The following is a 21,618-nucleotide window of genomic DNA, read 5'->3' as shown; positions in this document are numbered from 1 at the left end:
ATAATGAAACGCGTGCGTTCTTCGATCGACCTGGCGCGACACTCTACATCTCGCCCGGCAAGAGGGTGTCATCGAGGTCGACGGGGCACTGAATATCGAACTCATCGAGGTGAGCGTCGCCGAACAAGGAGCCGACGCAGCCTTTTTCGTTCACGAGCTCTTCCGCGCTCTTGTCCATGCGCTCGCGAAGCCAGTCGTTGATCTCGAGCCCTTGCACGATTTCGTAAGAGCCGTCACCCTTGGAGCGGCACGGGAAGGAGTAGCACAAGCCGTCGGGGATACCGTACGGGTTTCCGTTACTCAAAACCGCGGAGGAGAAAAAATCCCCCGGAGCGGTTGGGTTGACCAAGTTTCGAATGTGATCGGCGATGGACACCGCCGTGGACGCGGCGGAGGAGCGACCCCACTTTTTGATCAGTAAACCACCACGCGTTTGAATCGCCGGCGTGAAGTCGGATTCGAGCCATTCGCGGTCCGTTATCACATCCGTCGCCTTCTTACCGTCGATCTTCGCGTTGACGAAGTCCGGGACTTGCGTCGTGGAGTGGTTGCCCCAAATCGCGACGTTGGTCACCGTCTCGTAGAACACACCAGCCTTGATCGCTAACTGGCACTTCGCTCGGTTTTCATCGAGCTTGGTCAGGGCGTGGAAGTTCTTCGGGTCGAGGTTCGGCGCGTGCGACAACGCGATGAGGGCATTCGTGTTGCACGGGTTCCCGACGACGATGACTTTGCACGTCGGCTTGGCCACATCGTTCAACGCCTTCCCTTGCTCGACGAAAATCTTCCCGTTCATCTCGAGCAAGTCACCTCGCTCCATCCCAGGTCCTCGAGGCTTCGCACCGATCAACAGCGCCCAATCCGCGCCCGCGAACACCGTCCTCGCGTCGATTCCGATGTCAACCTCTCTCAGAAGCGGAAACAGACAATCCTCCAACTCCATCGACACCCCCTCCAGCGCCGTCCTCGATCGTTCGCTCCCGAGCAATCGCAAAATAACCGGCTGATCCGCCCCGAACACGCTCCCGCTCGCAATCTTAAACAACAGGTGGTTCGAGATCTGTCCCGCCGCCCCGCTCACCGCCACCGTGATCGTCGGTTTCCACGTCTTCGGTCGATGCTTCTCATCCTGCGAGACGTCGTACTCCAACCGGAACACCCCGAGCGGGTCATCCGCCTTTCGCCCCACCCCCGCCGGGGTGTTTCGCCGCACCACGGTCCGTCCGCGCTCGCCCCGACCCGGTGGGTCGAACGACGCGGTCCGTCGCGGCGGCGCGCGCGTCCCGTTCGCCGCGACCGCGCGCGTGGGGTCCGACGAACCGACGCGGGCGCCGCGGGCGACGGGCGCGACGTTCGCGAGTCGCATCGCGCGCGCGCGTGTGCGTTCGTCGTCGTCGTCGCCGCCGCCGTCGCGGGTGTCGACCGGGCGATCGATCGTCGTGGTCGCTCGGGGGCGTTCGACGAGTCATGAGTCGTGACGTCGTGCCTCGCGGCGGTGCTGGATCGGGTGCCAAACACCCGCGTGTGTGTGTGTACATAGAAAACACCCGCGTGTGCGTGTCTGTGTGTACATAGAAAACACCCGCGTGTGCGTGCGTCCATCGCCCCGCGCCCGCGCCCCCGGCGCCGCGCCCGCGCCCGCGATTCGCGCGCGTCTCCCGCGCGCGCGGGGTGGACGACGCGCGCGCGTCTCCCGCGCGCGGCGTCCGGGTCGAGCGGTCGAGACGGATCGAATCATCGATCGCGCGCGGGGAAATCATCGATCGCGCGACGATGGATGCGTACGCGCGCGTCGCCGTCGACGCGACGCGAACGAGAGACGCGCGCGCGTTGACGTCGTGCGTCGATGCGTTCGCGAGCGACTCGGCGTGCGCGCGTGCGGTGGATTTTGTGGCGCGGGACGCGGACGCGGACGCGGCGCCTCGGGCGCTGCGCGCGCGCGGGGCGCGAACGCCCTGGGACGACGCGTGTGGGGGGTTCGTGCGCGCGAGAGCGTTGATGGGGGAGGCGCGAACGATGGCGGAGGCGTACGAGGCGCACGCTCTGGGGACGAAGGCGTTGGTGAAGGCGTTCAGGGGGGACGACGAGGGCGGGTGGATGACGGAGGCGGTGACGAGAGCGGCGGACGACGCGCGGAGGGTGGCGGTGATGGCAGACGAGGCGTTGCGAGCGCGAGGGGAGCGGCCGAGTAAGTTGGCCGATTGCGGGTCGACGTTGATGCTGGTGTACAGAGCGGTGTCGCAGACGTCGAATCCGGAGAAGAAGACGCCGCAGTTGCGAGTGGTGAACGGGTTGTTCAAGGTGTACTTTCGCCTGAACGCGTTGCATCTGTGCAAGAATCTGATCAACGCGGTGAATTTACCGACCTTTTTACCGTTTGAATCTTTTCCAAAGGCGGAGCGCGTGACGTATAACTTCTATGTCGGGAGACTCGCGGTGTTTGAGGACTCGTACGAACGCGCGGCGACGCACCTGGAGTACGCGTTCGCGCACTGTCACGCTAAGAGCGCGAAGAACGTGCGTTTGATCTTACAGTACTTGATTCCAGTGAAGATGATTCTAGGAACGCTGCCATCGAAGGAGCTGTTGCAAAAGTACGACCTGCGTGAGTTTGCCGACGTCACCGAGGCGATGCGTCGAGGCGACGCGCGCTTACTCAACTCGGCGCTTGGCTCAAACGAGTCAACCTTCATCAAACAAGGGACGTACTTACTCCTCGAGAAGCTGCGCATGTCGGTGTATAGAACGTTGTTCAAGAAGATCCACGCGATTCAAGGCGAAATGGATCCCGCCAAGGCGAACCAAGTCGCGTTGGCCAAGTTCCAAACGGCGTTGCACTGGTGCGGCGCCGACGACGTCGACCTCGACGAGGTCGAGTGCATCGTCGCCAATCTCATATTTAGGAAATTCATCAAGGGATACATCTCGCACAAGAATCGCGTCGTCGTTCTCTCCAAGATGGATCCGTTCCCGAGCCTGAAATCCATCTTTGCCGAGTAGAAGAGATTTGTATCAAGACACCGTGCGCAAGCAAACCACCAGTTACGAGCCTCACTCGCCGACTCGCTCGACATGCGTGACGGGCCGCGCGACGTCGCCGCCGCGCTCATCACCGCTGGCGCCGCGGGTCTCGTGATCGGCGTCGCGAAGATCGCGCCATGGTGCGTGTGCACGTCGGGGCAAACACCCAACGCGGCGCGCGCGCAACGTCAAGACTGACCCGAGGCGTTCGTGTCATCACCTCTAGGATCACCTCGTTGACCGCCAATGCGATCGCGGGCGCTCAACCGTGGAAAGTCGTCGTCGCTTTGGCGTACGGCGTCAACGTTGCGAGCGTGAGCGCGCCCGGACGCATCGACGGAGAGATGCAAAAACGCGCGGCGGAGGCGAAGCGGGCGAAACCAGAAGAAAAGGCGCACGGGGTCCCGTTGGACAGCGAATTCCGATCGCTGTTCACGCCCGCGGGGTGGGCGTTCGCGATTTGGGGGGTGATTTACGCGGGCGAGATGGCGATGACGGCGCACGCGTTGCTCGGGGGTGACGAAAGAGTCGCGGCGGCGGCGCCGTATTGGGCCGTCGCGTGCGGTTTACAATCTCTTTGGTGCGTCGCCTTTCGACCGTGGGCGAAAAAACCTCGACACTTTTGGGTATCCAGCGCTTTGTTGATCACCGAGGCGTTCGCCCTCGGCGGCGCGACGCGGGCGTTGCGCGGCGCGGGTTCGATTTCTCCATCCGAGGCGCTCTTCTGGACCACGCGCGTGCCGCTCTCCTTACACTTCGGGTGGATCTCGTGCGCCGCCCTGGTGAACGTCAACTCGCACGTCGCGAAGACGTGCGCGATTGACACTCAAATCGCCTTCGCTTTCCTCTCCGCCTTCGGCGCGAGCGCTCTGGGCGCGGGCGTCTCCGTCTTCTCCGGCGACGCCGTCTACGGCGCCGTCGTCGCCTGGGCCCTCGCGGCTGTCGCCTCCGACGGCGGCAAACGCACCACAGAAACCGTGCGCGACCACACCCTCGACGCCCTTCGCACGGCCGCGTCCTGGGGCGCGCGGTTCGCCCTCATCGCCGTCACGCGCGTCGCGTTCCGTCCCTGACCCTTCGCCTTCCAATACATCCCTCGACGATCACCCGGATGCGCGTCGCTGGTGAAAAAACCGTTCGTCTTCTTCCCCCTCGCATCCGTCGCACTCACCGACGCGTCGACGACCCGCGCGCGCTCGACCGGGGCCCCGACGACGATGACGACGAGCGTCGACACCGTGCGCGTGCTCGTGCGCGTGCGTCCGCCGAACGCGCGGGAGATCGCGAGCGGGTACGCGAAAGCGTTGACGGTGCACGAGCAGCGAGCGATTACGCTGCACAATCGCTCGAACGCGCGCGAGAGCGTCAAGGGATCGTCGTGTTACGCGTACGATCACGTGTGCGATGAGGCGGTGACGCAAGAAGAGATATTCCAGCGCGTCGGTCGAGACGTCGTCGATGGCGTGGTGGAGGGGTACCACGGGTGCGTGCTGGCGTACGGACAGACGGGGGCGGGAAAGACGTACACGATGCAAGGAATCGAGGGCGCGAGGGAGGCGATTGAGAGCGGTGACGGGAGCGATTGCGACGTGCGAATGAGTGATGATGAGGATGGGGGCGCGGAGGAGGGTGGATTGGACGACGCGCACGCGGGATTGATCCCTCGATGCGTCGCGCGATTGTTCGAGCGGTGCGAGGAGGCGAGACGGGCGGCGAGCGAGAACGGCGGTGATTGCGAGATCGAGGTCAAGTGCTCGTACTTGGAGATTTATAACGAGACGTTGAGGGATCTTTTGGTGGCGCAGGATCAGGATCACGTGAACGCGCCGAACGTGCGAGAGGACGCAAAGAGAGGGACGTTTGTTGAAAACTGTCGAGAGGAGCGCGTGCACGGCGCGGAGCAGACGTACGAGACTTTCCTGCGAGGCGCGGCGAATCGCACGACGGGTCAGACGAAGATGAACGCTGATTCTTCGCGTTCGCACAGCGTGTTCACGATCTCGGTCGAGTCGAGAACTCGCGCGCACGCCGGGGCGCCCACGACGAAGAAGAGTGCCCTCTTGCATTTGGTCGATTTGGCCGGAAGTGAGCGACAGAAGTCCACCGACGCGGCTGGCGATCGTCTGAAGGAGGCGAGTGCGATAAATAAGTCGCTCAGCGCGCTGGGTAATGTCATCAAGGCGCTCGTGGACGTGGCCGATGGCAAGGAGCGACACGTCCCGTATCGCGACTCAAAGTTGACGTTTTTGCTCAAAGACGCACTCGGTGGGCGCGCGAGATGCACCCTGCTCGCGTGCGTTTCTCCCGCGCACGTCAACTCCGAGGAAACGATGTCGACACTAAAGTTCGCCCAGCGCGCCAAGTTGGTAAAGGTTGCAGCCGTAATGAACGAGGAATCCGAGGGTTCGATGAATGAGCTTGCGGCGGAGGTTGGACGACTCCGAGCGCTACTCGCCGAGGGCGGTGGCAACGGGAATGGTGGCGACGCCGGAGCGAAAATTCTTGAACTTGAGGCGGTCATGGCGAAGGCAAGTCGTGCCTCCGCGGCTGCGGCCAAGGAGAGCGAAGAGGAGCGCGCGCGACTTGAGGAAAAGCTAGAGCGCGCGAAGGAGCTGTGCGCGTGCTTGGACAAGAATTTACAATCCGCGAAGATGGTGATTCGATTGCGCGACGAAGCGTTGAAGAGGAAAGAGCTCTCACCAGAAACCATCAGTGCGGAGATCGAGGAATTAAGAAAGCAAAACGAGCACCCGCCGGAGGTTGTTCGCGTTCGCATCGAGCTCGCGGCGTTGCAAGAGCGGGCCGATCGCCTTCAAGCCGAAAACGAGCGTTCGGCGAATCGCGGACGTCTGGCGACGATCGAGGCCGAGTTGTTGGATCTTCGGAAGCTCGTCGCGGCAGAGGGTGAGCTCACTGCGAGGGCATTGGAAGAAAAGGCTGAAGCGCTCAAGCTCGTGGACGAGGTTGATGCCCGCAACAAGCTTCTCGAATCAAACGCCGAGGCAGCCGAACGCCGCGCCGTTCAGTGCGAGGAAGTTGCCGAAAACGCGCGTTCGGCACTTCTCGCCGCCGAGGTTCTAGAAAATGAACACAAAATGGCCAAAGAGGTGGCAGACGCGGAGCGGGCGCGTGTCCAGGCGACGTTTGAAGAGAACAAGGAAATCATGGAAGAAATGTTCTCCAAATTGGAGGTACTCACGGCATACAAGAGCCAAGCCGACAAGGCAAAGGCTGAACTCGAAGTTCGGCTCGCACAAGCCGAGGCCGCGGTCGCGAACGCGGACTTGACTTCCGGTGAGACCGCCCGCGCGCTTGCGAAGGCTGAGTCAGAGCTCTCAAAGGCTAAAGAGGAACTCGCGGCCGTCGTGCAAAAAGCTGAAGAAAATCTTCAAGAGGAATTGGCCAAGGTCGAGCGCAAACATGAAGAAACTATGGAGACGGCGCGCGTGAAACACGAGTCCGCGAGCGAGAAGCGCGTGCACGAGTTGAGCACCCGTCACTCTGAGGAAACGGCGACATTGAAGAGAGCGCACGAAGCCGAGATGCAAGCGTTGATTAGCGAACGAGACGCCGCGATCGCGAGCGCGAAGAGCGCAGTCGAGAGCGACATCAGCGCCGAGCGCGAGGCGCACGCTTCCGCTCTGGCGGAACAAGCGAGGGAACTTGAGGCAAAGTTCCAGAACGAAATGGTCCGCTTGCGCTCTGAACACGAGCAACGCGCCAACGCACTCAGAGATGAAGAGGCTCGCGCGATTTCGAAGCTTCGAGAGGAATTCGACGTCGAAAAGGCTGATATGATCAACGCGCAGGCATCAAAACTCGCCGCGCAGGCTCAAGCTTTCGCTGAGCAGATTGAAAAGATCAGCGCTTCGAACGCTGAAGCAATCGCGGCAGTCGAGCACAAGCACGCGGAAGCGACTGCAGAGCTCGAAGAAAAGCTCGCGAGCGCACTCGAGCGAAGCGAGGGCGTGTCGTCGAACTCGGAGGCCCATACTTTGGAGCTTGCGGCTATGAACGAGGAGCATATGAAGGCGATGGAAGAGTTGGAGGCAGAGTACAAATCGCAAATCGCCGAGCTTGAGCGAGAGCTCGCGATGCGAGTCGAGGCTGAGGGCAACACGATCGCGTTGGAAGAGCATACGATCACCCTGCAAGACGCCCTTGAGGAGCAAAAGAGTCTGCTCAGCAACGCCTTCGCTGCAGACATTCGAAACGCGGAGAGAAAGCTCGCTGCGGCGAAGGAAGAAATCTCTCAGGCCAAGTCGACCGCTACGGCTGAATTCGCCGCGGCTGGAAACGCGCAAGGTCAGATTCGCAAACTCCAGGAAGAACTCGCATCGAAGGACGAAGAGATTTGCAATCTTCAGCATAAGCTTCTTCTCGCGCGAGGCGGGGCGCTCGAGGCAGAGACGGGCGACGAAGAAGCGCATACGAGACCCGATGCCCGCCTTTTGGACTCGGCAAAGGCGGCTCGTAAGCGAGCAGAAGAACGCGCTCAGGAGATGGAAGCCAAGATGGCGGCGCTCACGAGCGAGGTAGACGAAGTGAAGCAGTCAGCGGCGACGACGAAGACCAAATACTCCGCGGCACGTTCGCGCATTGAGTCTCTCGAGGTGGCGCTGCACGCGGCGAAATCCGAGCTCGCACAGTTGAAAGGCGTGGATCCGCCTCCGCTCGCCAAGACGCCTGGTCGAACGCCAGCGGCGAAACGCCCGGCGAGCGCTCGAACACCAGCGAAGACGCCGGGATCCACTGCGCGTCGTATTTTGAGTGAAGTGAACTCAACGGCGCCGCCAGGAAGTCCGTCAGCCGAACGCCCGGTGAAGCACATGCGCTTCTCCAGTCCCGCCACCGGAGCAAGTGAGCGCCCCAAACCGATCACGGGAATCGAGGGCTTGCGACGTGGTACCAGTCGTTTGCTCTCCAAGCCCGCCATGCGCGTCACCAAGCCGAGCAACGAGTGATGAACGTCAATTTTTGTGCGAGGAGGTTCCGCGCGTCAGCGAGCACCTAAAATCCTAATGTTACAACAGATTTCAACCGAACGCACGACCGACGCTCGCGCTGATACCCGCCCCGTCGCGCTCTCGCGATCATCTCTCCTTCCTCTTCTCCTTTTCCTTTAGTCCAGATTCAAACTCGCGCGTCACCGCGTCCGCGCTCGTCCGCGCTTGCGCCTTCGCCGCCGCCTCCAACGTCGCCATCGTCTCCCGCACGTGCTTCATGCTCGCCTCCGCCAACGTCTCCGTCAATTCGCTCGTCTTCGCATCGATCTTCGACGTCTCCACCGCGTCTCGTCGCGTCCGCGCCGTCGAGCGCTTCAACAGCTCGCCCAGCGCCGCTTCGCTCGCCCTGTTCCTCCGCTCAGCCGTCGCGAGCTCCTCCAGCTGACGTTCGACGCGCTCGCGCTCGCGCCTGATGCGCTCCAGCGCGCGCGTCTGCGCCCGGTACGTCTGCACGAACGCCCACGCGCGACGAAACATCCCTCGATCGCGTCGCGCGCCGCGGTGCGCCGCAGCGCGTCGACGATGCGCCGGTCGAGGTGATGGATGCGCGTTTGAATGTTTAAAAAAAAACCATCGCTCGGTCGCCGCGACGCCGCACGCGTCGACGCGCCACCGCCCGCGCGAGCGCGTGGACACCGTCGACGGGACGCGCGTGAACGCGCGGACGATGGACGCGGTGCGCGCACCGAGCGATGCGATGGGTGACGGATCCGACGGCCGCGGGCGAGGGAAACGCGCGCGAAAAGCGGTCGAGACGTTCGTCGTCGACGTCGCCCCCGCGCGCGCGAGTAAGATTGAGATCGGCCGCGGGAAGGGGACGAAGCTGTCGGAGATCCCGAACGTCGCGTTTCGCTTGTCGAAGATTTCGAGAAAGGAGGACATTTTGAAATTCATCTATCGCGTCCTGTACAAGGGGACGCCGCGACAGCTGACGGTGAAGCGGGACATCGGTGAGTTCTCGGGATGGACGTTCGAGAGCGATGGCGAGCGCGCTGTGAAGGAAGATTTGTTGATGCGGGCGTATAAGGAAACGTTGCACGAGATTTTGGATTTGTTCGAGGTCCCGCGAGGGAGCGGCGCGGAGGCGAAGAAGGAGTCGCAAGTCGCGCGGTTGATGGCGTTCCTGGACGCGCCCAAAGCGAGTGGGAAGAAGTCGCTCGCGGAGGCGGCGGAGAAAAAGAAGAAGGCAAAGGATCGGCAGCGGACGACGAAGAGTGCGACTTCGGCGAAGAAGGACGCAGCGAGCGGCGGCGGGTTGGCGAAACACGTGGCTTTGATTAAAAAGCTGCGCGCGGAAAACGCGGCGCTGAAGAAGAAGATTGTCGAGCTAACGGGTAAGGAAGAAGCGGAAGAAGACGGAGATGACGAAGAAGAGGAGGAGCAGGAGGAAGAAGAAGAAGAAGAAGAAGAAGAAGAAGAAGAAGAAGAAGAAGAAGAAGAAGAATCCGAGGACGAAGAGGATTCCGACGAAGAGTTCACCGCGAAGAATCCTGCGCCGAAGAAGCCGAAACCGACGCCCGCGCCCGCGAAAGAAGCGCCAAAATCGTCAGATGCTCCAAAGCCGGCGCCTCCGACGCCCAAATCGGCGCCAGTGGAGCCTACACAACCAAAACCTTTGGAACAGACGCCGCAACCGGAACAAGCCGCGCAGCAGCCGACAAAACCCGCGCCGAGCGCTGAGGATCTTGCCAGCGCGATTCGCACCATGCTCGCAAGCGCCGATATGAGCGAAGTATCCATGAAGACTATCCGTAAAGACATGGAGGCCAAGTTTGGTATTTCTTTCGCCGATCGCAAGGAAGAAATCAAGACCGTCGTGACGAGCTTCATTGAAAATCAAGCTTAGAGCGTTAAGTCGCTCACGCCGATCGTTTTCATGCTACGTCGTCAATAATTGTCGTAATATATATCGAATCACTATTCCTAAGTCTACGCGGCGCCCGTTGAGAGCCGCTCTATGTCGTGGATTATTGTCGAAAAGTGACGAACAGAATGCGCGTCGTTGGACTCGTCCCTGAAACGTCTCGCGATGCCAAGCCACGGGTCTCGCAGAGCAGGCTCCTTCTCAAAGTAATCCGCCAAGACATCTCCGCGACCGAGAACGGTGGCGATGAGTAGAGACCAGTCCGTGCATTGCGCAGTACGTGTGACGTCCAGGAGCGCGGCGACGTACATCTCGTCGCTCTTCGATCCGGCTTCAAATGTCGCGTCTATGAGGGCCGAGGCGCTCGCCCGAGGGCTCTTCGTCTTGTTGTTGCGAGATTTTCGATCTCGAAGACACTGCACCGCGCATCTGATCGCCTCGTAGAAGTCCGCGATGAACGCCTCGCCCGGTTCCTCGGCTTCATGCATCATGTACGAGACGCCGTCGAAGGATGTGTCCGCGATGAATGCGCCCATCGACACCACATCCTTGGCGCGTGCGAGGACGTCAAGGTGTGACTTCAGTAGCGCCTGTTCCCGATCATCGAGAGCGAACGGGTCGGTTTTGTTCGAGTAATCCGTCACGCTTCTCGGAGGAGGCACGACGACGTTGAGCACGCGCCTAAAGAGTCCCTTCCGATCACCTTGCCGCGATAACTGACTTCCATCGACTGGCTTGAGGAGGAACTTGATGAGGTCTTCTACGAGCTTGTAGTCGTGTGCTTCGAGCGCGCTTTCCATCACTCGTAACGCGATCTCCCGCCCCATCACCTCTCCCTCAAGCTTATCGACGACAAGAATGTAACACGCGGCGACGCGCACTTGATTCGCCTTCATCGCCTTCGCGCATAAATCACTCGGACTTCCGGCATACTTGAAGAGGCAATCCCACCGCGTGTTCTCCGTCTTGCGCGCAACACTGACGATGATATCCAGGTAGTTCGGCAACTCTGCGAGCAACGCGACGGATTGCTTCAAGACCTTCTGCGAAGTGATGTCGCGTCCCGCGTTCTCCACCGCCGTGAACAGCAGCCATTCCAGCGCGTGTGCGAAATGCGGTGTCTGTCGGCGCGCAGCTCGAGCGTATCGAAGCGCAGTAGTAAACTGTTCCATCCCAAGTAGCTTGCGCAGAACGTATGGTACGACGGTGTGCACGCTCGGAGATATGAGAAAATACGGCGTCTCATACGAATCCGCGAAGGACAGCTTTTGTTTGGCGCCGATGATGCGGTTAAGCTTCAGACTGACGGCGAGTGGGTATGACTCACGATCGAACTCGAGTTCAGGATTGTTCGACGCAGTTTCTACGTCACAAAGCGTCGACCCGCGCGTGAAAATCTCCCGTAAGCCATCCTTGGGGAAGTAGCAGATGCGCATACCGTACGAGCCGTACGCGAAGATGCATCCTCGATCGGTGGGCAGCTCGTCCGATGAGCTCGTGCCGCTGTCGCCATCGCTCACAAAGCCATTTTGATTCGAGACAGAGCAGTCTGAGACCCAGAATTCTTTGACGTCTTCCAGTATCTTAACGGACTTGTAGTCACCGGTGAGGTCGACCACGATCACTTCGTTTGCGTTGGTCAATACCACACACTCACTCGGCGCCTGGACGGTGTCGTCGGACGATGCAGAGGACGCCATACGTACTAGACAAAAGCCCGAGACGCGCGTACCATTCTCTAGCGTCACGCGCCGTCGCTGCCCATTGCTCTCACGAACCGGATGCGCGCTGACGACGCCTTCTTCGGAAGATTTGACTTCGTATATCGCCAGTTCGCTATTGGCAAAAGAGACGGCGAAGTACTCGCCGCACGAACATGCGTGCGTGGGCTGCGACGGAAGCGGTAAGGTTGCAATTTGAGCACCCGCGCCACCGTCTGAGATGAAATTCACAGCATATGTGAGTTTGGTGCCGAACACGCGAGGCTTTCCAACGCAAGAGACGAGCGCCAGGATGGACGCACACCTTCCCGAAACCTCTCGAGCTGGGCAGACCCATGTGAAGTCTATGACCTCGGTCGCGATCTTGTGCTCGAGTTCGGGGTGCATGATCCACTCCTCAAAATCAGTATCGTACACCACGCAGCCTCTTGAGCCGGCTACCGCGACGCGGGTGCCGTCTGGGCTCATCGCCGCGACACGCATCGGCCATTGGCTTTCGACGTATTCTGTTGGACAAATCTCTTGGCGCATGCAAAACTTCCCCATCGCGTTCGAGGCGATGACGAACACTCGATCGTCACCGATGAGAAGCGATGACTCATCGCCGGTGGCGTGCTCGGACGCTCGCGGGGGCACACAGGGTTTTGGACAGCTTCTCGCCAGTGAGTACTCCTCGACATGCGTTCCCTCATATCCGTTGACGACGACGTACAGCGAGTAACCGAGGATGCCCCAGGCCGGAGTCCCGAGACACGCGCCGACCTCGGGCGTCTCATCGATGTCGACGAACGATTTTCTCGGCACGACGGCGCCTTCGGCGCGTCCGTGGTGGTGTAGAGTGCACATGAGTAAGCATCCAGAGTCGCTCCAAATCGCCAAGCCGCGGCGCCTCCACGCTACAGCGAGAGCCTTCCCATCGTGCGACCAAGAGCCAAAAGCGGCGGCACCGGTGTCCTCCGACGTAAATCCCCACGCACTTAGTCTGAAAATCATCTTCGGCCTCGACGCGTCCGCAGTTAACGCGTCGTCGTAGACGCGCACTTCGCCATCCATGGCGCCCAGAGCCAACTTTCCCGTTCCGCGATGAAATGCTGCGAACACCGCCGGTTCTGGGAACGCCTCGAACCAATTCCTCGAGACGATCTCACCCTGATCATTCATTCGCATCGCGCACACCGAGCCGGTGTCAAAACGCATCACGATCGTCCCCGTGTCGGCGCACCACGAAACGCTCGCCGCGGCTCCGTCTCTCTCCGTCCTTCGACACGTCGCGCTCGTTCCCTCCTCCCCTCTCGCCCAAGACAAAAACACCACGCGCCCGCGATCGGTCCCGACCACGATGTTATCCTCGTCGCTCGCCACGCACGTCGCCAGCTCCCCATCGTCCAACCGAATCGCCCGCATGACCTCGACTCCGCCCCTCTCGCGCGTCCGGGTCGTTCGCCAACACCTCGACACGAACACCTCCCCACCCGCGCTCGTCGTCGCCAACAACGTCTCGAACCGCACCGCCTCGTTCATATTATTATACACGCCCTCTTCCCACGTCGTCCCGGCGGACCGATCGTCCCTCGGCGCGCTCTCGCGCCACGTCGCGCTCGTCGTCGCCGCCGCCGCGTCCCGCGCGTCGCCGTGCGCGATCTTCCCGATCGCGCCCTCCCACGGTCTCGCGATCGAGGTCACGCGTGAGATCGGAGAGCCGTCGTGCGCGTGCATGAACCCGCCTTCCCGATGGACGAGCGCGCCGTGCGCGCGGCGTGAGGCGCTCGCGCTGCGCTTCACGAGGACATTCTCGTCGATTTCTTCGAGCTCGCTCGCTCTCACGCCCGCGACGCCGTCGACGGGGGCGAGGGGGTCGTCGGCGAGCGCGCGGTGGCGCCGGGGGCGCCCACGCGCGGCGTACATGCGGCGAAGTGTCGACGAATCGTGCGCTCGAGCTCGAACGGTTTGTACTGAGAGGGTCAATGCCGAGTCATGACTCGACATCATCGAACGGAAGCGTTCGCGCGCGCGCGTTCGCGCGTCGGCGAAGCCGACGATCGATCGGCTCGGGTGAATCTCTACGCACTACAATATAAATCAAACAACGTCATTTTCAGAGCGCTCACGGTGCGTCCTGATGCCGGCGCGATTGCTCGTTTCCATCTTTTCGCACGCGGCGGTAAAACTGCTTGGGCGTCTTCTTCAGCGGCGCGCCCGCCGGGCCCGTGACGTTCTTCGCGCGTCGGCGCTCGTCGTCGTCCAGCTCGAACTCGATCTCATCACCCTGCGATTTCGTCGAGCGCGAGTGCGGTCAGGTTTCCACGCGCGGCGAGGGGTTCTGGAAAAAATAAATGCGAAAATCAAGCCCCGAGGCGCTCTTTCTCGCGTAACCGCCTGTTGGAGTCGCACCTCCCACACGCTCCTGAAACCGTCCATCTGGAGCTCGCTCTGATGCACGAACACGTCTTCAGAACCATCGTGCGGTCGTACGTATCCGTATCCCCTGACACAATTGAACCAAGTCACCTGCTCCCTGCGCGAAGCGCGGCGCGTCAGTAAAAAATGCCCTCCGATGGGCGCCCGCGACGCTTCAAAGTCTCGGACGCGGAGACCCCTCGTCGACGCCTCCCCCACCGCGCGCGCGCGCCGACGCATCGACGAATCACCCCCACCGCGCCCGCGCCCGCGCCGTGGACCCATCGTCGTCGCCTCGCCGCCCACCCATCGTCGACGCGTCGAGAAGATATTTCACATTCTCCGCGCGGCGTCCACGTCGTCGACATCTTCCGCGGTGTCACCCCGCCGCGCGCGCGCAGATCGCCGCGCGCGCCCGTCGGTCGCGGCGTTGATTTTTTTCGCACCGTTCCGAGCGTCCGCGCGCGCGTCTCGGCCATCGCGCGCGCCGCCGAGCGCGGCGACGGCCGGCGTCGCGCGCGGAGACGCCCGCGGGCGTCGCGCCGTGGGTTTTTTATCGCTCGCCCGCGGTGTCGATGTGGGACTCATCGACAGAGGGGGTCGTGTGGTGTCACCGGACACACGGGGACGCGTACTCGGGTGTGCGTGCACGCCATGTAGATACATCAGCCGCGCGGTGCCGCCGTCGCGCCGTGGGTTTTTTATCGCTCGCCCGCGGTGTCGATGTGGGACTCATCGACAGAGGGGGTCGTGTGGTGTCACCGGACACACGGGGACGCGTACTCGGGTGTGCGTGCACGCCATGTAGATACATCAGCCGCGCGATGCCGCCGTCGCGCCGTGGGTTTTTTATCGCTCGCCCGCGGTGTCGATGTGGGACTCATCGACGGTGGGGGTCGTGTGGTGTCACCGGACACACGGGGACGCGTACTCGGGTGTGCGTGCACGCCATGTAGATACATCAGCCGCGCGATGCCGCCGTCGGCGTCGTCGCGGCGGCGCCGACCGCGCGCGCGAGAGCGCGCATCGCGCGCGCGCGGCGACGGGTCGCCGACGACGCCGCGGACGACGCCGCGCGCGCGCGCGCGCGGGCGAGGGGACGGCGACGCGATCGGTGATCCCGATCGGGTGATTGCGATCGGATGACGGCGACGGCGCATCGCGCGATGGCGATCGTGCGCTCGCCGGTGGGGTCGATATCGACCCCGCGTCGACGTCGTCCCGCGGGTTGGGTCGTGCGCGGGGGGGCGGCGCGATCGAGGGCGGCGATGGGGTCGGTTTGGGGGCGCTCGGGGGGAGATCCGAGACGCGACGGGACGGCGACGCGGGCGGTGCGCGCGCCGTCGGTGGACGAGGACGCGAACGGGGTGAATGACGTCGCGCGTGCGCGGGATGACGTCGAGTGGGGAAGTCGAGAGCGAGCGAGCGCGTCGGGACAGGCGACGCGCGCGGCGATGCGCGCGGTGAAGGCGCGCGGCGGGACTGGACGCGCGCGGGCGCGCGGGGCGGATGAGGCGCGGCGAGTGGATTTCTGCGTCATCGGAAGCGGGATCGCGGGGTTATCCTACGCCCTGGATGCCGCCGAATTGGGCGAAGTCGCGGTCGTGACCAAGGCCCGGGCGTTCGACGCGTCGACGTCGTACGCGCAAGGGGGGATCAGCGCGGTGGTGGATAAGCTGGACTCGGTGGAGGAACACGTCAAGGACACGTGCGTGGCGGGTGGGTTTCTATGCGACGAGAGCGCGGTTCGTGCGATGGTTGAGGATTCGAAAGAAGCGGTGGAGCATCTCATCGCTCGAGGGACGAAGTTCACTCGAGACGAGCGCGGAGAGTTGCACTTGGCGAGAGAGGGCGGGCACAGCCGTCATCGCATCGTGCACGCGGACGACATGACAGGCAAAGAGATCGAGCGCGCCCTGCTCGAGGCGGCCAAGGCGCATCCGAATATCACATTCTACGAGTACCACTTCGCGATGGAACTCTTGCGAACGCGAGACGGTGAGCGATGCGCGGGCGCGCTCGTCGTGGACGAGACGCGAGGGACGACCAAGACGTTCGTCGCCTCCACCACCGTGCTCGCGTGTGGAGGCGCCGGGCACTTGTTTCCCAGCACGACCAATCCAATGGTGTGCACGGGCGACGGCATCGCCATGGCCACCCGCGCCGGAGTCACCGTGGCGAACATGGAGTTCATGCAGTTTCATCCGACGGCGCTCTACACGGGCGTCGGCGGCGCCGCAAAGCTCTCGCCGAACGAGAACGCATTCTTGATCACCGAGGCCGTGCGCGGACACGGTGGACGACTGTACAACGTTCACGGCGAACGATTTATGTCTAGGTACGACGAACGCGAGGAGCTTGCGCCTCGGGACGTCGTTGCTCGGAGCATCGACAGCGAGATGAAGCGCACCGAGTCTCCATGCGTCTTTCTGGACATCACGCACGTCGACCCCGACGAAGTCCGTCTGAATTTCCCAGGTGTTGCCGCGGAGCTCGATCGACGAGGGTTGGACATGACGACCGAACGCGTTCCCGTCGTTCCGGCGGCACATTACATGTGCGGTGGCGTTTCGACGAATGAAAACGGCGAAACCTCCCTTCGCGGGTTGTTCGCGTGTGGTGAAGTCGCGTATACCGGCGTACACGGTGCGAATAGACTGGCGAGTAATTCATTGCTCGAGGGTATCGTCTTCGCCCGCCGTGCCGTGCGAGCCGTGTCGAACGAGATGGACGCCCTGCGAGAGGAACTTCCCGCGCTTGACGTCGACGAAGACGCTTTGTGCCAGTGGATCGAGGAACACTGCAGAGAACTCGCGCGGGGCGCAGTTATTAAAAATTTTACGAGTGGTCACGATACGTGGGAGAGAGAGTTGCGCCATGAGATTCAGAGAATTATGTGGAACGCGGCGGGCATCGTGCGAACGACAGCGGAGATGGAGCACGCGCTCGGTAGACTGAACGAAATCGCAGTGATGTGCGACGAGCGAGCGACCTCGATGAAGGGCTACACAATGGCGTTGGCCGAGATCAGTAACTTACTCGTCGCTGGAAGGCTCATGCTACGATGCGCGCTGATGCGCAAAGAGTCCAGAGGCTTGCATTACACCCTCGATCACCCCGACTCAGTCGAGGCGGAGAAGAGACCGACGTTGATTTGTGAGGACAAGGAGAGCGCCGCGGAGGTGGCCCGCATTCACGTGCCCTTACCGAGATAGCAGGTACCCTTAGTACACATAACGCACGCTGTAAATATTTATTACATACCACCCTTTGTTTATCACTTCGCTACTAACGAGCCGGAGTGAGAGTTTCAGTCTCCACCGAGACAGCTTCTTCAATGGCGGCGGCGGCGGCGGCGGCCATGGCTGTCGCGTCGCCAGTTTGTTCCTCGTGTTCGAAATCGGCATCTGTCAAACCATAGCAGTTTTCCATGACGAATTCACCATTTTTGACGCGAATGACGTGGGTCGGTTGAAGAGATTCGCAAAACGCCTTGTTGTGCGAGACGGCAAACAAACAGCCGTTCCAGTCTTGCAAACCGTCGGTTAAAGCCTTGACGGCGCCCACGTCCAAGTGGTTCGAAGGCTCGTCGAGCAAGAGACAGTTACGCGGTTGAAGCACAAATGCGGCGAGCGCGACTCTAGCCTTTTCGCCCCCCGAGAGGCTTCCAATCTTTCGAAGTGCCATGGTTCCGGTGATGCCGAGCGCGCCCAAGGCTTGACGGCCGAATTGTTCAACGCAAAGAGGATCGTCTTCGCGAGCGACATCAAGTACATATTCGAGACAAGTCTTCTCCTTGGGCAAGTATTGCGCCAAATCTTGAGAGAAAACACCGAGTTTCACTCGTTCGTCGGTGATCTCGCGCTCGCCAGAGATGAGCGGCATGGTTCCGGAGATGGATTTGAGCAAGGTGGATTTTCCCGCCCCGTTAGGTCCGAGCACGACCACTCGCATATCCCGCTCGAGAGTCAATGACCCTCTCAAGATCGGTGTTTCCGGCTTGTATCCTAGGACGGCGTCATTCAGCTTGAGTTGCACTTGGTTCGACGGCGGTGGCTTCGTCAATTTCAAGTTCATCTTGCTTGCGTCGCCGGCGGCATCGGAGGAAACCGTCGCCGTCGCCGCGGACACAGTCTTGCGCATTTCCTTCTGCAGTTTGTCCAAAAGCTTTTGGCGCGATTGCGCTTGCGTGGATTTACTCGCGTTCGCGGAGAATCGGCGAATGAAATCCTTGAGCTCAGCCTCTTCAGCTTGTTGCTTCTCGTACGTCGCCTTCGCGAGGGCGATGCGCTCGTCTCTCGCTTCCAAGAACTTTGTAAAGTTTCCAACGTACCAATGGAGACCTCGTCCACGAACTTCGGCCATGTGCGTGCACGCGCCGTCCAAGAGTTCGGCCTCGTGGCTCACGATGATGGTCGTCGCCGAGCTATCCTTGATCCACTTCGCGAGCCACGTCTTCGAGGCTTCGTCCAAGTGATTCGTCGGCTCGTCGAGTAACAAAAGCCCATTCTCACCCGACCCCGCAGGCGAGAGCAGTAGTCGCGCGAGGGCGACGCGCATTTGCCAACCACCCGAGAGATCATCGCACTTCACGCCCCACTGCGAGCGAGAAAAACCGAGCCCGTCGAGCACGTTTGCGATGCGCTTCTCAGCCTCGTACCCGCCGGCAGCCTCGAACTCAGCCAAGCAATCCATCAATTTATCCGCCGCCATGCACGCATCCTTATCATCATCCGTCTCGCACATCGCCTCCGCCTCCCGCAGCGCCTTCTCCGCGGCGTTGATTCGATCCATACGCGCTCGAGCCTCTTGATACACCGTCAACTGGCTCCCGCTCACCGCCGTCTGCTCAAAGTACCCGACCTCGAGCTCGGGCGAGATCGCGATCGCTCCATCCTGCACGCTTCGCTTTCCCGCGATGCACTTCAACAGCGTCGATTTCCCGCATCCGTTTCCACCGACCAATCCAACCTTCTGTCCCGGCATGACCATCGCGCTCGCCTCGCTCAACAAGTCCACGTCCCCCACGGATAACATCACCTCATCTATTCTCAACGCCGCCCCGCTCGTCGGCCCGTACGGAATCGCGACGTCGTTTTCGAATCCTAATCCTCCGTACGCGTCCACCCTCGCGTCGACGACGTCGACGTCGCCGTTCGACGGCGCAGCGTCGTCCGCCGCCGGGACGATGACGTCGACCGTCGGCGGCGGCGGGGTCGAGCGCTTCGAGGCGACCGTCTTCGCCTTGCGGGCGGCTTTTTTGCTCGCGTTCGTCGCGACCGAGCGAGGGTGATGGACGCGCGCGACGACGACGCGAGACATGGCGCGCGGCGACGCGGCGCGGAGTGCCGGGCGCGTGGATGAGGGGTGAGACGAACCGACGCGTTTTGATGGGCATGGGGGCGCGCGACGGAACGGCGACGGATCGACGACGGACGAGCGATCATTACAGTGAGTGGTGAGATTACACGAGGCGAGACGAGTAAACAAAATCGTCTGCGCGATGCGGCGCGCGCGCGGTGATGAAACGCGTGAGATGCGGCGCGCGTAAAGGTGGGTCGCGCCGGCGACGGGAGGTCAGAGCCTGGCGTCCGCCGGGAACGAGCGGTCGGCTTGCTTCACGCCGAGATCGGCCATGACCTCCTCGGAGCCGCCTAAAATTGCGGAAAACTTCGCGGCGCGATTAAATCCTTCAATGACACGACCCATTCCGGTGCGTGTGATGCCACGACCGCCGAAAATTTGCGCGCCCTCGTCGGCGAAAAAGTTGGCGACGCGCGTGCAGAGAAACTTTAGCAGCGCGATCGGACCGGCGAGCGCGACCGCTTGTTGCGCGTGCGTGAGCTTTCCCATCTGATACGTGATCGACTCTGTCCAGCACTCCACCGCCTCGAGCTGAGACGTCATGCGAGCGAGTTTATTGCGGATAACCGGCTGATCGATGAGCCGTTTGCCAAACGTCTTCCGTTGATGCGCGAACGTGTAGCACTCCTTGAGGACGTTTCGCATCGCCCCGTTCGTCCCGGCGACGATCATCCATCGCTCGTGGTTAAAGTTGTGCATGATGAGCTTGAAACCGTCGCCCTCGCGGCCGAGCAGGTTCTCCACCGGAACCTTGACGTTTTCAAAGATGATGTACGACGTTCCCGCCGCCGGGCTGTACGCCGTCTTGATCGGATTCGTCTCCACGCCCTCACCGCGCTCGATCAAGAGCAGCGACAGGGCGTTAAAACCATTCCCGCCCGTTCGCACGGCGGTGGTAAAGTAATCGCAGAACGTACCGTTTGTGATCCACTTTTTCACGCCATTGACGATGTAGTGCTTCCCGTCGGGCGTCTTCGTCGCCGTGCACTGGATCGCCGCGACATCACTCCCGGCGAACGGGTCGCTGATGGCGAGACATATTCGTTTCTTGCCCATGATACACTCACGACCGACGCGTTGTCGCAACTCGGGTCTGGCGAACATGAGCACCGGAGGGACGCCGATGACGAAACCCGCGCCGATGCCGTCGCAGTACCCCGGCACGCCCAACCTCCCCAACTCTTCGTGCGCGATCATCTCGTGAAACGTGTCGAACTGCTCCGGCGTGAGCCCACCAGGTAGGGTCATCCCACAGTTATCGACGCAATCCTTCATCCACGGCCCCGGTTGTAACCGCGTCGCGAACATTCCGGCGGCGCCCAACTTTTCGTACAATTCCTTCGAAGGCGGCTTCCCCGCCACATCGTTCTGCACCATGTCCGGTCGCACGTGTTCGTCATAAAACGCCCTCACCGCGGCTCGAAACTTCTTATGCGACTCATCGTAATACGGCGACGGCGCTCCCTGGAAAAAAGCCGGCTCGGCGTACGGCACCGCGCTCAACGCGCCCGCGCGAATTTCCCGACGCGTCCCGCCCACCAATGTTCCAATCTTATACTTCTTCGCCGTCTTTTCCAAAATCTCGCTCCGGTGCAACGCGTAAAACGCCTCCGTGGCGTCCCCACCCGCACCCGCGACGATGAACGACGCCCCACCCGGATGAAACGACGCGAATTTCGTCAAGTCGTACACGCCGTCATCGATCACCATCCACAGCGAATCCGCCGTGGCGTGCGTCGCGACCTCGGCCGCGGTGTACGTCGGGAGCGACATCTCGCGCGAGAATATCGTCGATCCACCCTCGACGTCGGCGCGTCGACGACCGACGCGCGCGCGACGTCGAGGACGTCCACGCAACGGTCATCGCGCGACCGCTGACGACGCATCGGGGCGCCGATCGTCGTATTCGCGCCCCGATGCGTCCATCTCGCGTTTTTTTCCCACCCCGCGGCGATGGGCGTCCCATCGCCGCGCGCGGGGGGCGCGCATTGCATATCGAGCGCACGTGAAGCCCATCGCGTGTGCTATGACGTGAATACTAAAGTTAGGGTTTAGGGTCTCGTGCGTCGCGCGCACGCGTCCATCGCATCGCGCGACATCGCGCGACCGCGACGACGACGCGTCGGCACAGACGTCGACGACGGACGACGCGTGAGGCGTGACGCGCGCGATCCGGCATCGCTCGACCGCGAGGAGGCGCTGTGTCACGGCGTGTACCTCTGTCGCATCGATCGTGTCATTTTTC

The 21,618-nt window shown here is 61.8% G+C and overlaps 11 protein-coding genes across 11 annotated transcripts; 5 read left to right on the top strand and 6 right to left on the bottom strand.

The window, feature by feature from the left end:
* Positions 1–43: 43 nt before the first annotated feature.
* On the bottom strand, positions 44–1,366 carry OT_ostta08g00930 (Lactate dehydrogenase/glycoside hydrolase, family 4, C-terminal; the record flags this gene model as incomplete). Its single annotated transcript, XM_003080612.1, has 1 exon — positions 44–1,366. The coding sequence occupies one exon, from the start codon at positions 1,364–1,366 to the stop codon at positions 44–46; it is 1,323 nt and encodes a 440-aa protein (XP_003080660.1).
* A 407-nt stretch (positions 1,367–1,773) lies between these two features.
* On the top strand, positions 1,774–3,000 carry OT_ostta08g00920 (PCI/PINT associated module; the record flags this gene model as incomplete). The annotated part of the gene is made up of 1 exon (XM_003080611.2): positions 1,774–3,000. The coding sequence occupies one exon, from the start codon at positions 1,774–1,776 to the stop codon at positions 2,998–3,000; it is 1,227 nt and encodes a 408-aa protein (XP_003080659.2).
* Positions 3,001–3,072: 72 nt separating this feature from the next.
* Positions 3,073–4,094, top strand: OT_ostta08g00910 (unnamed product; the record flags this gene model as incomplete). Its single annotated transcript, XM_022983509.1, has 2 exons — positions 3,073–3,161; positions 3,248–4,094. 2 exons carry the CDS (start codon positions 3,073–3,075, stop codon positions 4,092–4,094), a joined length of 936 nt encoding a protein of 311 aa, XP_022840923.1.
* A 144-nt stretch (positions 4,095–4,238) lies between these two features.
* On the top strand, positions 4,239–7,985 carry OT_ostta08g00900 (P-loop containing nucleoside triphosphate hydrolase; the record flags this gene model as incomplete). The annotated part of the gene is made up of 1 exon (XM_022983508.1): positions 4,239–7,985. The coding sequence occupies one exon, from the start codon at positions 4,239–4,241 to the stop codon at positions 7,983–7,985; it is 3,747 nt and encodes a 1,248-aa protein (XP_022840922.1).
* A 129-nt stretch (positions 7,986–8,114) lies between these two features.
* OT_ostta08g00890 (unnamed product) lies at positions 8,115–8,504 on the bottom strand (the record flags this gene model as incomplete). Its single annotated transcript, XM_003080608.1, has 1 exon — positions 8,115–8,504. One exon carries the CDS (start codon positions 8,502–8,504, stop codon positions 8,115–8,117), a length of 390 nt encoding a protein of 129 aa, XP_003080656.1.
* A 190-nt stretch (positions 8,505–8,694) lies between these two features.
* OT_ostta08g00880 (DEK, C-terminal) lies at positions 8,695–9,873 on the top strand (the record flags this gene model as incomplete). The annotated part of the gene is made up of 1 exon (XM_003080607.2): positions 8,695–9,873. The coding sequence occupies one exon, from the start codon at positions 8,695–8,697 to the stop codon at positions 9,871–9,873; it is 1,179 nt and encodes a 392-aa protein (XP_003080655.2).
* An 83-nt stretch (positions 9,874–9,956) lies between these two features.
* On the bottom strand, positions 9,957–13,328 carry OT_ostta08g00870 (WD40/YVTN repeat-like-containing domain; the record flags this gene model as incomplete). The annotated part of the gene is made up of 1 exon (XM_022983507.1): positions 9,957–13,328. The coding sequence occupies one exon, from the start codon at positions 13,326–13,328 to the stop codon at positions 9,957–9,959; it is 3,372 nt and encodes a 1,123-aa protein (XP_022840921.1).
* Positions 13,329–13,716: 388 nt separating this feature from the next.
* Positions 13,717–14,488, bottom strand: OT_ostta08g00865 (Cold-shock protein, DNA-binding; the record flags this gene model as incomplete). Its single annotated transcript, XM_022983506.1, has 3 exons — positions 13,717–13,878; positions 14,004–14,120; positions 14,456–14,488. The coding sequence occupies 3 exons, from the start codon at positions 14,486–14,488 to the stop codon at positions 13,717–13,719; spliced, it is 312 nt and encodes a 103-aa protein (XP_022840920.1).
* A 687-nt stretch (positions 14,489–15,175) lies between these two features.
* On the top strand, positions 15,176–17,224 carry OT_ostta08g00860 (L-aspartate oxidase; the record flags this gene model as incomplete). The annotated part of the gene is made up of 1 exon (XM_022983505.1): positions 15,176–17,224. One exon carries the CDS (start codon positions 15,176–15,178, stop codon positions 17,222–17,224), a length of 2,049 nt encoding a protein of 682 aa, XP_022840919.1.
* Positions 17,225–17,297: 73 nt separating this feature from the next.
* On the bottom strand, positions 17,298–19,331 carry OT_ostta08g00850 (ABC transporter, conserved site; the record flags this gene model as incomplete). The annotated part of the gene is made up of 1 exon (XM_022983504.1): positions 17,298–19,331. The coding sequence occupies one exon, from the start codon at positions 19,329–19,331 to the stop codon at positions 17,298–17,300; it is 2,034 nt and encodes a 677-aa protein (XP_022840918.1).
* Positions 19,332–19,586: 255 nt separating this feature from the next.
* Positions 19,587–21,146, bottom strand: OT_ostta08g00840 (Acyl-CoA dehydrogenase/oxidase C-terminal; the record flags this gene model as incomplete). Its single annotated transcript, XM_022983503.1, has 1 exon — positions 19,587–21,146. One exon carries the CDS (start codon positions 21,144–21,146, stop codon positions 19,587–19,589), a length of 1,560 nt encoding a protein of 519 aa, XP_022840917.1.
* Between the last annotated feature and the right edge of the window lie 472 nt (positions 21,147–21,618).

Source organism: Ostreococcus tauri (genome assembly GCF_000214015.3).
Source record: "Ostreococcus tauri WGS project CAID00000000 data, contig chromosome 08, whole genome shotgun sequence".
Classification (NCBI taxonomy): Eukaryota; Viridiplantae; Chlorophyta; class Mamiellophyceae; order Mamiellales; family Bathycoccaceae; genus Ostreococcus; species Ostreococcus tauri.
This window is presented reverse-complemented; position numbering and strand designations above follow the sequence as displayed.